This window comes from Corythoichthys intestinalis, chromosome 16, assembly GCF_030265065.1.
Source record: "Corythoichthys intestinalis isolate RoL2023-P3 chromosome 16, ASM3026506v1, whole genome shotgun sequence".
NCBI classification, from domain to species: Eukaryota; Metazoa; Chordata; class Actinopteri; order Syngnathiformes; family Syngnathidae; genus Corythoichthys; species Corythoichthys intestinalis.
This window is the reverse complement of record NC_080410.1, coordinates 3,434,738-3,449,978: the sequence shown is the minus strand read 5'-3', so window position 1 is coordinate 3,449,978 and position 15,241 is coordinate 3,434,738. Positions and strand designations below refer to the sequence as shown.

Below are 15,241 nucleotides of genomic sequence, written 5' to 3'. Positions count from 1 at the left end.
ATCTAACGCGCCTATTTAATAGGGTCAGATTACTCTGTTCATTCCATATACACAATCTGCACATGGCTCCTTAGCATGGTTATTTATGCACATAACTATGGCTGTTATAGGCATATGAGTTAATACTTCCGCGAAGCACCTTCAGGAGATATGCTGAGTTCATGTGTGTTGGGAGATCAAGAAAGCATTTATTTACAAGAATTTTCAACTTAAAAAGCTCTGTTTTTTTGTGTGCATATTATAAGTTTTGTTATATACCCTACCCACCGACATCACAAAACCACGTGCTCGCTGTGTGGTTCCGCCCACTTGTCCGTCATTTTGTCTCTGTATTAGCATTGTTTTTAATTGATCGAGGAATTTAAAATGCATTTCATGGAAGACCCGGTGCTTTCTGATGCCGTAAACTCACTGGATGTGTTGCATAAAAGGCGTTATGTGGAAAAGCTTCGTTCTATACAGTCGCCAGATCCATATTTGATGCCCAAATCGATGTTTTTCGACCCACTGTCTTCGCCCTGTCTGCCTGACATCTGCTACGCTGATATTTACAATTATCTTGTCCACACAAAATCAGCCTATTCTCACGAAAATTTGAAAAACTTCAAGAGCTTGGAGGCTTATAAATACTTCGTTGCTGGTTGGGTGAAACAGGTCCTCGTCCACGAAAATTCGGCAGGAATCTATCTTGTGCTTGGAAAGGTGAGTTACGAAATTTTCAATTCAAAATCTTTTGTTATTGCTAACATCCACTGTCAAGTCTAGTGTATTTCATGTCGTTTGTCAATGGAGTTAAGGCTTTTAATGTTTATATGGTTTAGCGGTAGCACTCTCACTACATACATACGTGTATGTTGTCGGCGATTAGCCTAGCAATGATCTTAATTGTGGTTATTTGTCAGCCCCGTAGACGAGGCCAGTTTCTTTCACTTGGTACCAGCTAAATATTATTCAAAAAATAACGATGGTGGAAGAAAGGGAAGTCACAAACATCTTGAATTTGAAACTATGTCGTACTACGTCGTATGTTGTCGGCGATTAGCCTCGCAATGATGTTAATTGTGGTTATTTGTCAGCCCCGTAGACGAGGCCAGTTTCTTTCACTTGGTACCAGCTAAATATTTCAAAAAATAACGATGGTGGAAGAAAGGGAAGTCACAAACATCTTGAATTTGAAACTATGTCGTACTACGTCATATGTTGTCGGCGATTAGCCTCGCAATGATCTTAATTGTGGTTATTTGTCAGCCCAAAACCCTCTAAGTATATCTTAAATGCATCTTACCGGATATAAAATGACTACTACATAGTCTGTGGTGATTTTTTGGTGCCCAGTTTTCACGTCGAATTGCAGCCGTCCATTTCGCTCTCTTTGGATCCCTCGGAATACGGTAAAACTTCAAGTCTCTCCTTCCATCTTCTCTGTTAGAGCAACCAACAGCCACACACGCCTTCACCATTTTGATTATTAATGTTAAGGAGCAGAAAAACACGCCGTAAATAGGAGAAATGTAAGTAGCCGTAACAGGTTAACACTATGTTTTGATGGACAAGTGGGCGGTACCATTCAGGAGAGCGGAGTTGTGACGTCACGTGGGTAGGGTCTATACGTACATGAAAAATAATCAGGATTTTATTATGGAACATCTTTGAATTTTTTTATGCCGCTGCTCATGGAGACTCATATATGACTAATGGAGGTGCCTGTTTTGGTTTAAGGTCACTAGTGGCTTTGGTTTTGAAAATATTTTTATTTTAAGTTGTTTTGCAAAATAGGCACCCTACAGATCGGCCCAGAGCGCCGTCAACTGATAGTGAAGCCTATGATAACATGTTTGGAACTTTTGTCAAAATTAATAATTTAAAAAACCCTATTTTTTCTGTATCGGATCGGGACTCAGATTTTCAAAATCAGGTGACTTGGACCCAGGTGCAAAAATATGCAATCGGGACATTCCTACTTGCTGCAGTCCCTGGAATCTGTAACACATCATAGACTTTATAATGTATTGACGGGACACTGGGCGCGGGGCCGATTCATAGAGAACCTATCTCCGTCAAAGCTGACTGAGTGGAAACACAGACAAAGCTTTTTCCGTTGAAAATTCTTGTGAATGCTTAAATCCCTGAATTCTTTAGAGATATAGACGTAAAACAGTCTAGATTCTTGGTTGAAAGCAAAACAAAACAAAAAAACAGACATTTATTTTATGTAAATATTGTGAACTATGATGCTAGTCAGTAAGCAAATTAGCGGCCACCATATGCTCTTTTAAACAAATTCATTATTTTTACAAGCTTTTTATTGAGTTTGTTCTACATAATAAAGTGTCTGAGTGAATGCTCGTCCGAGACTGGTGATTCCATACTTTTGCTAGGGGTTGTAGATATGGACGTAAAACAGCCTCGATTATTGGTTAAAAGCAAAAAAACATGCAGTTAGCATTTATGTAAATATTGCGACCTATGATGCAAGTCAGTAAGCAAATTAGCGGCCGGCATATATAAATAAAGAACTTTTTCCGTTGAAAAATTCTCGTGAATAAATGCTTAAATCCCTAAACTTTTTATAGATATGGACGTAAAACAGCCTTGATTCTTGGTTAAAAGCAAAAAAAAAAAACTGTGCAGGTAGCATCAATTTTACTTAAATATTGCTAAGTATAATGCCAATGCTGTAGCGGTTAATTTCTCCCATTGGTTTTTTTCACAACATTTCAAAATCATGCATGTTTGGTTTTTTTCACAACATTTCAAAATCATGCATGGTACGAAAAATATAATAATTACCTTGAATCCTCGGACAAATCACTCCTGAGACAATCCTTCCTGTTTGTATGAGGTACAGCTTTTGTACTTTTTCAACCTAAATTTGGTGCTGGATCGCTACATGTTACATGTGTTGAATAACTGCGACTGACTGCGAATAACTAAAGCTGTGGGACGGCCCCCTACTTGATGGCGTGACGCAGTGTCTTTCGAATGTGTCCCGTCAATCATTGTGAAGTCTATGACACGACCTACGAGAAACAATATAATCTGATAGGATTATAATAGGCGTATATAAATTTAAATAGCTGTTTCTGACATTTTATGATAAATGCTTTAAAAATGGTAATAATAATAAAATATGCTTGCTCCTCAGTGCCCTAGTATTGCATTAGGTCTAGTGACGCCCCTGGTTTTGGCCACTCTACCCACCTGTCTGGTTGCACGAACAGGGCCTGACGTCTACTAAAACTCGTGTAAACTGTTGTACTTGCCAGATTTCGCCGGTTGAACTTCGCTTCTCTTAAGATCTTTGGCATTTCTAGTAGAGATGGAAACAAAACCCAGCACATCAACTTTTCCGACGTTAGCTAGGGTGAGCTCATTTCACATCAACTGGAATCATGACGTTAAACGGCTATTCCCAGCATCCCAACATTAGTAGGGTTGAGGGGGGGTTGGACCACATGCATTCGCCCTTTCAAATAACCAGAATCCACGTTTTCTTGTTCGAGTTCAGCCGCATTTCTTACTTCGAATTCATTTTGGACGGAGACGCTCTGATGCGCTGAATCAGTTGGCTTCTCGTTGCTGAGGAAACGTCGTCTCCCTGCTCCGGTCAAAACATAAACCAAAATATATGTTTGTGAAAAGTAGCGCACCCTTTGCCCTTATATTTATTAAGGACATTCTTCGCATAGGACTGCTTTACGATCGTTTACTTTAATTGTTGAAATTCAAGGACGCATGCGGCACACAAACAACAGCGAGGAGACAACATAAAAGACATATCCTTGAGTTGAATGCCTTGATTTCCACGTCGTGCCCTCACGTCTGCACGCGTGCACACGTACACTCGGGTGGTGTGCAGTCAACGTGACGAGCAAAAATGCTTACATATTCATGTATGGTTAGAAAATAAATATTTCCCAATACCACCAAATACGCAGTTTTGTAATTGTGTCAAAACTACAAAATGCAGTGCCCGTATCCGGTATTATTTTTGTATATGACGATTTCCTCAAAATATATTACATCCTTTCCTACTGGTCATATTTTCGCTTGATTTAGACCAGTCAAAATTAACATCAAAGAAAATCAGATACAATGTAAACAAATTATTCCAATAAACTACCTACTGTAATTTTCGGACTATAAGATGCTATTTTTTTCCCTTCATTTTGAATCCTGCGGTTTATAGTCCATTGCGGCCTATTTGTTGATTCATTTGGGTTGATAGGTAACACTTTATTTGACAGTGGTGTCATAAGACTGTCATAATTATGACATGGCACTATCATCGGCATTGCTGAATGCTTATGACAGCTGTCATGAAGTGTCATCCGGCAAATTATGTCACTAACTCCATTTATGTCCAGCTCGGATCTTTTACATCCATTCAAAAATGAGATAATTTGCTGGATAACACAAAATTACATCTTTTATAAGTATTCATTAACGCTCATGACAGTGTCATGTCATAGCTATGATTGTCTAATGACAGTTTTGTGGCTCCAATGTCAAATAAAGTGTTATTAAATACCATACACTGCTGGCCAAAAGTATTGGCACCCCTGCAATTCTGTCAGATAATGCTCAATTTCTCCCAGAAAATGATTGCAATTACAAATGCTTTGGTACTAATACATGGCGGAAAACACTCAGGTGACTTGAAGTTCTGCCTCGAGACCCCCAATTTGGCCAAATTTCAGAATTGTCTTATATGGATGTGTGCTACATCTTTGGAAAGCTTAAAATCTCAATTTTCTAGGGTAAGAAAAATTTTGAACAGGAGGGCATTTAAAAAAAAATAAAATTTAAACAGCAAAACCCTATTTGGAGGTGAGAGCACGCGAGAGCAGAATTACAGACGCCATGACTTTAACGAGATATTATGACGTACTTACCTTGTTTCGATCCAAAAACTCCATGTAGCAAGTATCACTGAATGTCAAGACACAGCTGTGAATGGCCACAGCTGGATTTTGGGGGGATTTTATGGGTGAAACATGGTAATATAACAAGGGTCACGATGCAGAAATCGCAGACATCAAGGAGTGGTCGAGATTTTCTTTTTCATATATTTACCCTTTTGAACATTTTGTTTTCAAATTTTCTTTGTTTGGATCAATTATTTATCATCTAACATATCTGAGAAAATGCAACAGTAACCAAAAAAAAACAATTAAGCGATAGTTATGAGGTAGATATCCGTGACTTTTTTACAGACACCATTTTTTTCATTGTGACGTCATTTGTTTATCCATCCATCCATCCATCCATCCATTATCTTCCGCTTGCTCTGGGGTCGGGTCGCGGGGGCAGCAGCTTTAACAGGGAAGCCCAGACTTCCCTCTCCCCAGCCACTTCAACCAGTTCCTCCGGTGGGATCCCAAGGCGTTCCCAGGCCAGCCGAGAGACATAGTGTCTCCAGTGTGTCCTGGGTCGTCCCCGAGGCCTCCCGCCGGTGAGACATGCCCGGAACACCTCTCCGGAGAGGCGTCCAGGAGGTATCCGAACCAGATGCCTGAGCCACCTCAGCTGGCTCCTCTCAACGCGGAGGAGTAGCGGCGCAACACCGAGTCCCTCCCGGATGACCGAGCTTCTCACACTATCTCTAAGGGAGAGCCCGGACACCCTGCGAAGGAAACTCATCTCTGCCGCTTGTATCCGGGATCTTGTTCTTTCGGTCACGACACACAGCTCGTGACCATAGGTGAGAGTAGGAACGTAGATCGACTGGTAGATCGAGAGCTTTGCCTTTCGGCTCAGCTCCTTCTTCACCACTACGGACCGGTACAGCATCTGCATTACTACAGACGCTGCGCCGATCCGCCTGACGATCTCTCGTTCCCTCCTACCCTCACTCGTGATCAAGACCCCAAGATACTTGAACTCCTCCACTTGGGGCAGGATCTCATCCCCTACCTGGAGAGGGCACTCCACCCTTTTCCGACTGAGGACCATGGTCTCGGATTTGGAGGTGCTGATCTTCATCCCAACCGCTTCACACTCGGCCGTGAACCGTTAACAGTGAGAGTTGGAGGTCACGGCTTGATGAAGCCAACAGCACCACATCATCTGCAAAAAGCAGAGATTCAATGCTGAGGTCACCAAACCGGACCCCCTCAACGCTTCGGCTGCGCCTAGAAATTCTGTCCATAAATGTTATGAACAGAATCGGTGACAAAGGGCAGCCTTGGCGGAGTCCAACCCTCACTGGGAACGAATTCGACTTACTGCCGGCAATGCGGACCAAACTCTTACACCGGTCGTACAAGGACCGAACAGCAACAACATACCAAGGGGCTCGGTACCCCGTACTCCCGGAGCACCCCCCACAGGACTCCCCGAGGCACACGGTTGAACGCCTTCTCCAGATCCACAAAACACATGTAGACTGGTTGGGCGAACACCCATGCACCCTCGAGGACCCTGCAGAGGGTGTAGAGCTGGTCCACTGTTCCACGGCCGGGACGAAAACCACACTGCTCCTCTTGAATCCGAGATTCGACTTCTCGACGGACCCTCCTCTCCATCACCCCTGAATAGACTTTACCGGGGAGGCTGAGGAGTGTGATCCCTCTATAATTGGAACACACCCTCCGGGCCCCAAAAACCGGGGCCTTATGGAGTACAGTATGTATGCTCAACAATCCCAGTGGTGATAAACAACAAAAAAAGGGCTAGGCTGGTGAGAAATAAAAAACGTTCAATCAACTCTGCCAACCTGTTAAGCATAGTATGTCATTCCCAAAACTCACCAGTGAATCCAGTCTGGCATCTCCAATTGGCTCTGCTAAATATTAGATCTTTAGCTGGCAAATCTTTCTTAATTAATGATTTTATCAGCAAACATAACCTTGACATGTTGTTCCTAACAGAAACTTGGTTAGATCAAGATAAGAGTTCGACAGTTCTGATTGAGGCAACCCCCACAAACTTCAATTTCTTTAGTGCGCCAAGAACCCATAAGAAAGGAGGTGGGGTTGCCAGTCTGATCAGGGACAGTTTTCAATGCACGAATATTACATGTGGTCAGTTTGATTCCTTTGAATATATTGTCATTCAGCTAAAAAGCCCTTGCAGAGCTGCCTTGGTAACAATTTACAGACCACCGAAGTATAACACAATGTTTTTTGATGAGCTTACCAAAATACTGTCTTCCGTCTGCATGGACTTTGATTGTGTTGTTTTAGTGGGTGCCTTTAACATTCATGTTGATAATCCTGAAGAAGGATGTGCTAGAGAGCTTTTAAATATTTTGGATACATTTGGTTTATCTCAGCATGTCACAGTTCCAACACATAACAGAGGGCACATACTGGACTTAATAATATCCAAAGGTCTTAACATCTCTGAGGTCACAGTGAATGATGTTGCTCTGTCTGATCACTACTGCATTATGTTTAAAATGACCACCCCTGTCCATCCTCTGAAAAGGGAAACAGAAGTGATTAGGAAGCGTTACATAAGTGATAACACATGTGCGTTATTCACACAGGCCTATGCCTCATCATTAACCCCTACAATAGCTCCAGTGGAAGAACTTGTAAATAGTTTCAGTTCCAGTGTGATGACTGTAATGGACACTATTGCCCCGATTAAGACAAAAACTTTGTCAAGAAAGAAGAGGTCACCCTGGAGAAATGCCATACTAGCTATAAAACAAAAGCAAGTTTGTAGACGAGCAGAACGCAGATGGCGAAAAAACAAACTCCTAGTTTTTTATGATATCTACAAAGAGAGTCTTCGCAAATACAACCAGGAACTGAAAAATGCTAGACAATCATATTTTTCAGAGATCATTAGTAGAAATACCAACAATACTCGCACACTATTTTCTGTTGTTGACAAACTGACAAACCCACAAGCATCAATACCTCAGGAATTGGCATCTGAGGTGTCCTGTAATAATTTCGCAGCATTCTTTACACACAAAGTACTAAAGATTAGACAGACTGTGTGCAACTCCGGATTAACAAATGTTACACTAAACGCCTCCCAAAATGTCCCCCACATCAATCTTAGACAGTTTAGCCTCCTGGACTATGCCACTTTAACAGAAATTGTGTCGAAATTAAAGCCCACAACATGCTGCCTTGACATCCTTCCTTCAAACTTTTTCAAAACTGTTTTTCATTGCATAGCCCCAGACATACTTCAGATTATAAATACTTCCCTCCAAACAGGAGAGTTTCCTCAGACTTTAAAAACTGCAGTAATAAAACCTCTCCTAAAAAAACCTAATCTGGATGCCTCAACCATTAGTAATTACAGGGCAATATCAAATCTGACATTCCTGGGGAAAATTATCGAAAGGGTTGTGTTTGAACAGATCCAGACTTTTATGATGCAAAACAATCTTTTTAACTCATTTCAGTCTGGATTTCGGCCACAACACAGCACCGAGACCGTGCTTATCAAAGTCCTAAATGATATTCGTCGGAATACCGATGCAGGCAAATCATCTGTTCTGCTACTATTGGATCTCAGCGCCGCATTTGACACGGTCGATCACAACATACTACTCAGCAGATTGGAACAGTGGGTAGGGTTTACTGACACTATTCTTCAGTGGTTCACATCCTATTTACATGATAGAGATTTCTTTGTGTCAATTGGAAACTATCAGTCAGAACGAACCAAATTCACGTGTGGAGTCCCTCAAGGGTCAATTCTTGGGCCACTCTTATTTAACATCTATATGCTTCCGTTAGCTCAGATAATGGAACAGTATGACATCTCCTATCACGCCTATGCAGATGATACACAACTGTACATTTCTGTGTCCACACATGATTATAGTCCCTTAGTCTCCCTGAGTAAATGCATGAAATCAATGAATGGATGTGCCAGAATTTTCTCCAGTTAAATGTGGAGAAGACAGAGGTGATCATTTTTGGGCCAAAAAAGGAAAGGTCAAAGATAAGCAGCCAACTTAGCACAATGTCACTTACAGCTACAAATCAAGTCAGAAACCTTGGCGTAATTATTGACTCAGACCTAAAATTTGATAGCCATCTAAAGTCTGTCACTAAATCCGCTTATTACCACCTAAAAAATATAACCAGAATTAAGGGGCTTCTGACTCAACAAGACATGGAAAAACTTATGCATGCATTCATTTATAGCAGATTGGACTACTGCAACGGTATATTTACAGGTCTTGATAAAAAATCAGTCAGGAAGCTGCAGCTAGTACAGAATGCTGCAGCCAGAGTCCTCACAAATACAAGGAAGCTGGACCACATTACACCGGTTTTGAAATCGCTACACTGGCTTCCAGTGAGTCAAAGGATAGACTATAAAATACTACTGCTCGTCTACAAAACACTTAATGGCCTTGGACCAAAATACATGCTTGACTTGTTAGATTCCTATGAGACATCTAGACCCCTAAGGTCGTCTGGAACGGGTCTTCTGCATGTTCCAAGAACAAGAACCAAGCAGGGTGAGGCAGCATTTAGTTATTATGCTCCTCACCTCTGGAACAAGTTACCCGAACGTCTGAAGTATGCTCAAACTGTTAGCTCCTTTAAATCAGGGCTAAAAATGCTTTTGTTTGGCACTGCATATCCATAACTGTCTGTATATTTCAACCTACCTGCCTTCTATTCCTCTTGTGCTTATCTCCATTGCTGATTTCAATGATTATTAGTAGTAGTAGTTTTTGCTTTATTTTTATTTTTGTTTTATTTTTATTTATTTATTTTTATTCTGTGATTAAATGCGATCATTTGTCTTGGTTTTTACGTTGTGTTGATTTAAATGTGATTTTTATGGTCTTCATGTGATGTAAAGCACTTTGAATTGCCTTGTGTTGAATTGTGCTATATAAATAAATTTGCCTTGCCTTGCCTTGCCTTAAAAAGGGGAACCACCACCCCGGTCTGCCAATCCAGAGGCACTGTCCCCGATGTCCACGCGATGTTGTAGAGGAGTGTCAGCCACGACAGCCCTACAACATCCAGAGCCTTTAGGAACTCCGGGCGGATCTCATCTACCCCCGGGGCCTTGCCACCGAGGAGCTTTCCAACCACCTCAGTGACTTCAACCCAAGAGATCGAAGAGCCCACCTCGGAGTCCCCAGACTCTGCTTCCTCAGAGGAAGGCGTGTCGGTGGAATTGAGGAGGGCTTCGAAGTATTCTCCCCACCGACTCACGACGTCCCGAGTCGAGGTCAGCAGTACACCATCTTCACTATACACAGTGTTAATGGTGCACTGCTTTCCTCTCCTCAGATGCCGGATGGTGGACCAGAATTTCCTCGAAGTCGTCCGGAAGTCGTTTTCCATGGCCTCGTCGAACTCCTCCCATGTCCGAGTTTTTGCCTCGGTGACCGCCGAAGCCGCAGTCCGCTTCGCCAGCCGGTACCTGTCAGCTGCCTCCGGAGTCCCACGGGCCCAAAAAGGCCCGGTAGGCCTCCTTCTTCAGCTTGACGGCATCCCGACACCAGCGGGTTTGGGGATTGACGCCACGACAGGCACCAACTACCTTACGGCCACAGCTCCGATCGGCCGCCTCAACAATGGAGGTGCGGAACATGGTCCACTCGGACTCAATGTCACCAACCTCCCCCGGGACAAGGGAGAAGTTCTGCCGGAGGCGGGTGTTGAAACTCTTTCTGACAGGGGATTCTGTCATACGTTCCCAGCAGACCCTCACAATACATTTGGGCCTGCCAGGTCTGGCCAGCATCTTCCCCCGCCATCGGAGCCAACACACCACCAGGTGGTGATCAGTTGACAGCTCCGTCCCTCTCTTCATCCATATGTTTAAAAGTTTACAAGGCTACAAGTCCACCTCCAAGGACCAGAATGTCCCTGTGTCTACCTTGTGCAGTGTCATCAATAAGTGTAAAGCCCATTGCACTGTGGCTAACCTCCCTAGATGTGGGCGGAAAAGAAAAATTGACGAGAGATTTCAACGGAAGATTGTGCAGATGGTGGATAACGAACCTCGACTAACATCCAAACAAGTTCAAGCTTTCCTGCAGTCCGAGTGTACAACAGTGTCAACCTGTGCTAGCCGTCGGCATATGAATGAAAAGGAACTCTATGGTAGGATAAAGTGGTGTCAACAATAATCGATGCGGCGATGCATCCCGATGCGGGGGATGGACGATTCGATTCGATGCGTACAACAAGCCGAATCGATTCAGCGCATTTTAAAATATATAAGTACGTTCAAAAATCTTTCCTGCGCAATTCCGGTGATGCAATGGATTTGGTTTCCCCATTTGTATTATTATTGTCATGTTTCATTTTTTACACACTGCATAACTCTGGTCAAGTTTCCCACCAACCTCATAGAAGCCAAAATGTCTCCAGATGTCAGCTTTCAATGTCTTAGGTGCATCAAAAATCTTTCTTGCTCCCTCTTTCTCCGCTTCAGCCATTGTTATGTTATGTCCTATCTCTTAGAGGTTAGATCTTGTGCCCGAACCCGAACGGGTCAGGCCCAAAATGTTAAGCATTCACGTTTGGGTCGGGTCGGGCTGCCCCGCGCCGGACTAATAAATTATTTAAAAAAAAAAAAAAAAAAAAAAGGGATAAAACCGAGAGCAGGCTCTCTGTATTGTGCATTTGCTTGTGCACTCAGATGAAGCAATGGCGCCGCCCGCTTTTTCTTCTTCTCCTCCGCTGTGGCGCTTGCGATTCGTTACGAAAGACACTTTTTTATGCACACAAAGGGAACACAAATGTGATCCTTTTGAATCCTCTCCTCTGTGTGTCTGCAAACTCGTTTTTTTTTTTTTTTTTTTTTATATTAAACTTTCCCAGCGTTATTTCGTTGTGTAAATGCTTCTATAATGATCACAAAAATATGTAGACGATTTAAACATTAAGAAACATGCGTTTTTTCTGCCATCTCTAAGAAATGAAAATAAATTGCTGCCGCTGCGTTTTTTTTTCTCGCATCACTCCAAGCCGGGTCAGGCTTCAATACCAGCTGGCCGTGTCGGGTAGGGCTGGATTTTTTAGGCCCCATCTAACCTCTACTATCTCTCTGCTCTCTTAATTTGCAAAAAAATGATATTTCCTCATGTTGAAACAGATTGTTATGGCTGCTAAAATGCTGCTGCTCTTCATTTTAATTCATTATTTTTTATTGTTATGTGGTAGTTACTGATTGCATTTCTAAGTTGATTGCACATATATAGTGGGCTAGGCCTACATTTTACTTTTGTTCTACATTGCAATTTAGTTGGATGTTTTGTCTGCAACTGAACTGATCCCTGGATTGATATTCCGATAAAGATGCTGCTGCACTACAATATTTTCTTTGTCGCTTTCTTTAATATTTACTTGAATATTTTTATCGATGGGTTGTTGTGACTAAAATACAGTGACTGTTATTACTGATTTTGCACAGGAGTCCAGATGTTGCACTGTGTGAAAGGCTGCTACTGTGTGTAAAAAAATGAGAAAGCCCTGGTCTTATTCAAAGCACCAATTAAATGCTGTGATCTGTTTTTTTTTTTTGTTTTTTTTAAATATATATCTAAAAGTATTTTCATTTGACTTCAACCAGGAGTGACACAAGAGTCAATAAAAAAGTTGTTTAATGTCTGACCGCTTGTGTTGCCTCATGATTCACGAAAAATATGCTTTGCTTTAGAATTTTAATGCATCCCAGGTTTTAAGGCATCGCGATGCATTGCCGAATCGAACCGAATCGAATCGTGATCCTGTGAATCGAATCGAATCGAATCGTGGCCCTCCGAATCGTAATCGAATCGAATCGTGAGGGCAGTACCGATGCACACCTCTAGTAGGATACCCAAGAAGACCCCACTTCTGAACCAGAGACCTACAAAAAAGCCAGGCTGGAGTTTGCCAAAACCTACCTGTGAATGCCCAAAACGTTTTGGAAGAATAATCTCTGATGAGACAAAAGTAGAGCTTTTTGGGAAAAGGCATCAACATAAAGTTGACAGGAAAAAAAATAGGCCTCGAAAGAAAAGAACACAGTCTTCACAGTCAAACATGGCGGAGGTTCCCTGATGTTTTGCGGTTGCTTTGCTACCTGTGGCACTGGACTGCTTGACCGTGTGCATGGCATTATGAAGTCTGAAGACTACCAACAAATTTTGCAGCATACTGTAGGGCCCAGTGTGAGAAAGCTGTCTCCCTCAGAGGTCATGGGTCTTCCAGCAGGACAATGAGCTAAAACACACTTCAAAAAGCACTAGAAAATGGTTTGAGAGAAAGCACTGGGGACATCTAAAGTGGCCAGCAATGAGTCCAGACCAGAATCCCATAGAACACCTGTGGAGAGATCTGAAAATGGCAGTTTGGAGAAGGCACCCTTCAAATCTCAGAGACCTGGAGCAGTTGACCAAAGAAAGAAGATTGGTCTAAAATTCCAGCAGAGTGGAACACTGAAACTCATTGATGGATACCGGAAGTGGTTGTTCGCAGTTATTTCGTCTAAAGGTTGTCCTACCAAGTATTTGGCTGAGTGTGCCAACACTTTTGTTCGGCCCATTTTGGAGTTTTGTGTAAAATGATAATGATTTAATTTTTTTTTCATTCACTTTTGTGTTTTTTTTATTGCAAGCAAAATAAATGAAGATATTACTACCAAAAGCATTTGTAATCATCATTTTTCAATCATTTTCTTGGAGAAATTGAGCATTATCTGACAGAATTGCAGGGGTGCCAATACTTTTGGCCAGCAGTGTAACTAGTAACTGATGCAACAACTGGAACAGTTACTGAAGAAATATTTAGCACTGAACATGAATTTTGATTGTTATTTACATCTGTAGCGCTGCAATGCATGCTAGGAGCCATGTTGGACAACAACAGTGTTGGCAGCAGAGGTTGACTGTCCCCACCAAGGGAGCAGTAATGGCCAAATGAAGCTTCTTGAAGCAATGAAGCTATGCAGCCAATTGATTCAAAGCTTAATGGTGGTTCATTTGGTCTTATGACAGCCGTATGATGCCACTGTCAACTGAAGTGTTACTGGTTAATACCTTTTGGTGTAAATATCCCAGAATACAGTGAAGACAGCTGTGGCTTATTGCCCAGCGTGCCTTATCTATGAACAAATGCCATTTTGGTGGGCGGTGGCTTATCGTGCACCCTATCATGCGTAATTTACAGTAAATACATAAATATGGGCAGCAACAATCTATAAACAATCTATACCAAAGTAACAATACAGTAAACACATTATTACAATCCAATGATAAACTAGTAAGTCACCATCAAACAGCCATGAAATAGAGAACTGCTGCCTACCTTATGGAAAGATCTGCTGTGAATTTTTATTTGACAACTTAAATGCATATGACCACCGTTTTTTTTTTTTTTTTTTGGGGTGGGGGGGGTTATAGCTATCTCAATGTTATTTACTGCAACTCGATTTACTCTTGTATTAAATTCTATATAAAGATCATCACAAAGCCGTAATCAATGATTACACAAAAATTAATTGGGATCTGTTGTGCCAATCTCATGTCGGTGAGTCGCTGGAATCCCTACCAAGATTTATGTTGTTCAGTAAATCATCCTCAGTTGTCGTCCACGTTAGCCTCTTTAATGCCTCCCTTCAAAGCAGATCATGCTCAGCTGTCACGACTTGAAAGCACTGTTTTGCTCTGCCTTGACTTCCTTGTTCATCCATGGCCCTGTTAAATACACTCCGGTGATGCTTTCTTTCGACCGCAGTGCGACTGTAGTACCACAGTTAGGATCCGTGGCTCAGAACAGACTTCAAGTGAGCAGCGGTAGAAGGACAGCAGGAGCTCAGATCTTAAGTTATTCTTCTTCAGGACAGATGTAGAGTTAGCAGTCCATGTAAGACTGTTGCTGATGTAGGTGTCCAGGAGCCTGAAAGTTGGGACCGTGTATTCTCTGCCTCAAGAGAGCTCACATCATCATCAACGACTCCTCTCAAACTCTTCAAACTTTTCCCGAGGCAGATTATTCAGGGCACTTAACCGACAGAGGCAGGAAAAGTGACCCCCCAAAAAAATCTGCTTTAATCGTATTGGGTGACAAGAGGCAGTATTTTCCCGTTGAGGCGAGTCTTAACCTGAAACTTTTGTAGGTAGAGGCGTTCATAGGTAAAGGTACCACTGTATAGATTTTTTTATTAGTTGTTTTCTTTTACTTACGTGCTTTAAATGGTGTCCTCCTGTACGAATGCATTCTCGAGATCTACTGTTGAGATTCCTTATTGACCGCTGAAACATCTCAACTTGGACACTTTGGATTTCATCCTGAATTCACTATGG

At 42.1% G+C, this 15,241-nt stretch overlaps 1 protein-coding gene across 7 annotated transcripts in view; it reads right to left on the bottom strand.

The window, feature by feature from the left end:
• The window catches only part of LOC130931874 (uncharacterized protein C7orf57 homolog), a 32,979-nt gene extending 18,254 nt beyond the window's left edge, over positions 1-14,725 (bottom strand). For 2 of the 7 annotated variants that reach the window (XM_057861048.1, XM_057861044.1), the window contains exons 1-3: positions 14,244-14,480; positions 3,522-3,598; positions 3,264-3,310 (exon numbers count right to left, since the gene is read on the bottom strand). In XM_057861048.1, coding sequence (XP_057717031.1) covers positions 3,264-3,310; positions 3,522-3,598; positions 14,244-14,291 — 172 coding nt within the window. In that variant the 5' untranslated portion in view covers positions 14,292-14,480. The other 5 variants (XM_057861050.1, XM_057861046.1, XM_057861051.1 and 2 more) reach the window with 5 other exon arrangements.
• Between the last annotated feature and the right edge of the window lie 516 nt (positions 14,726-15,241).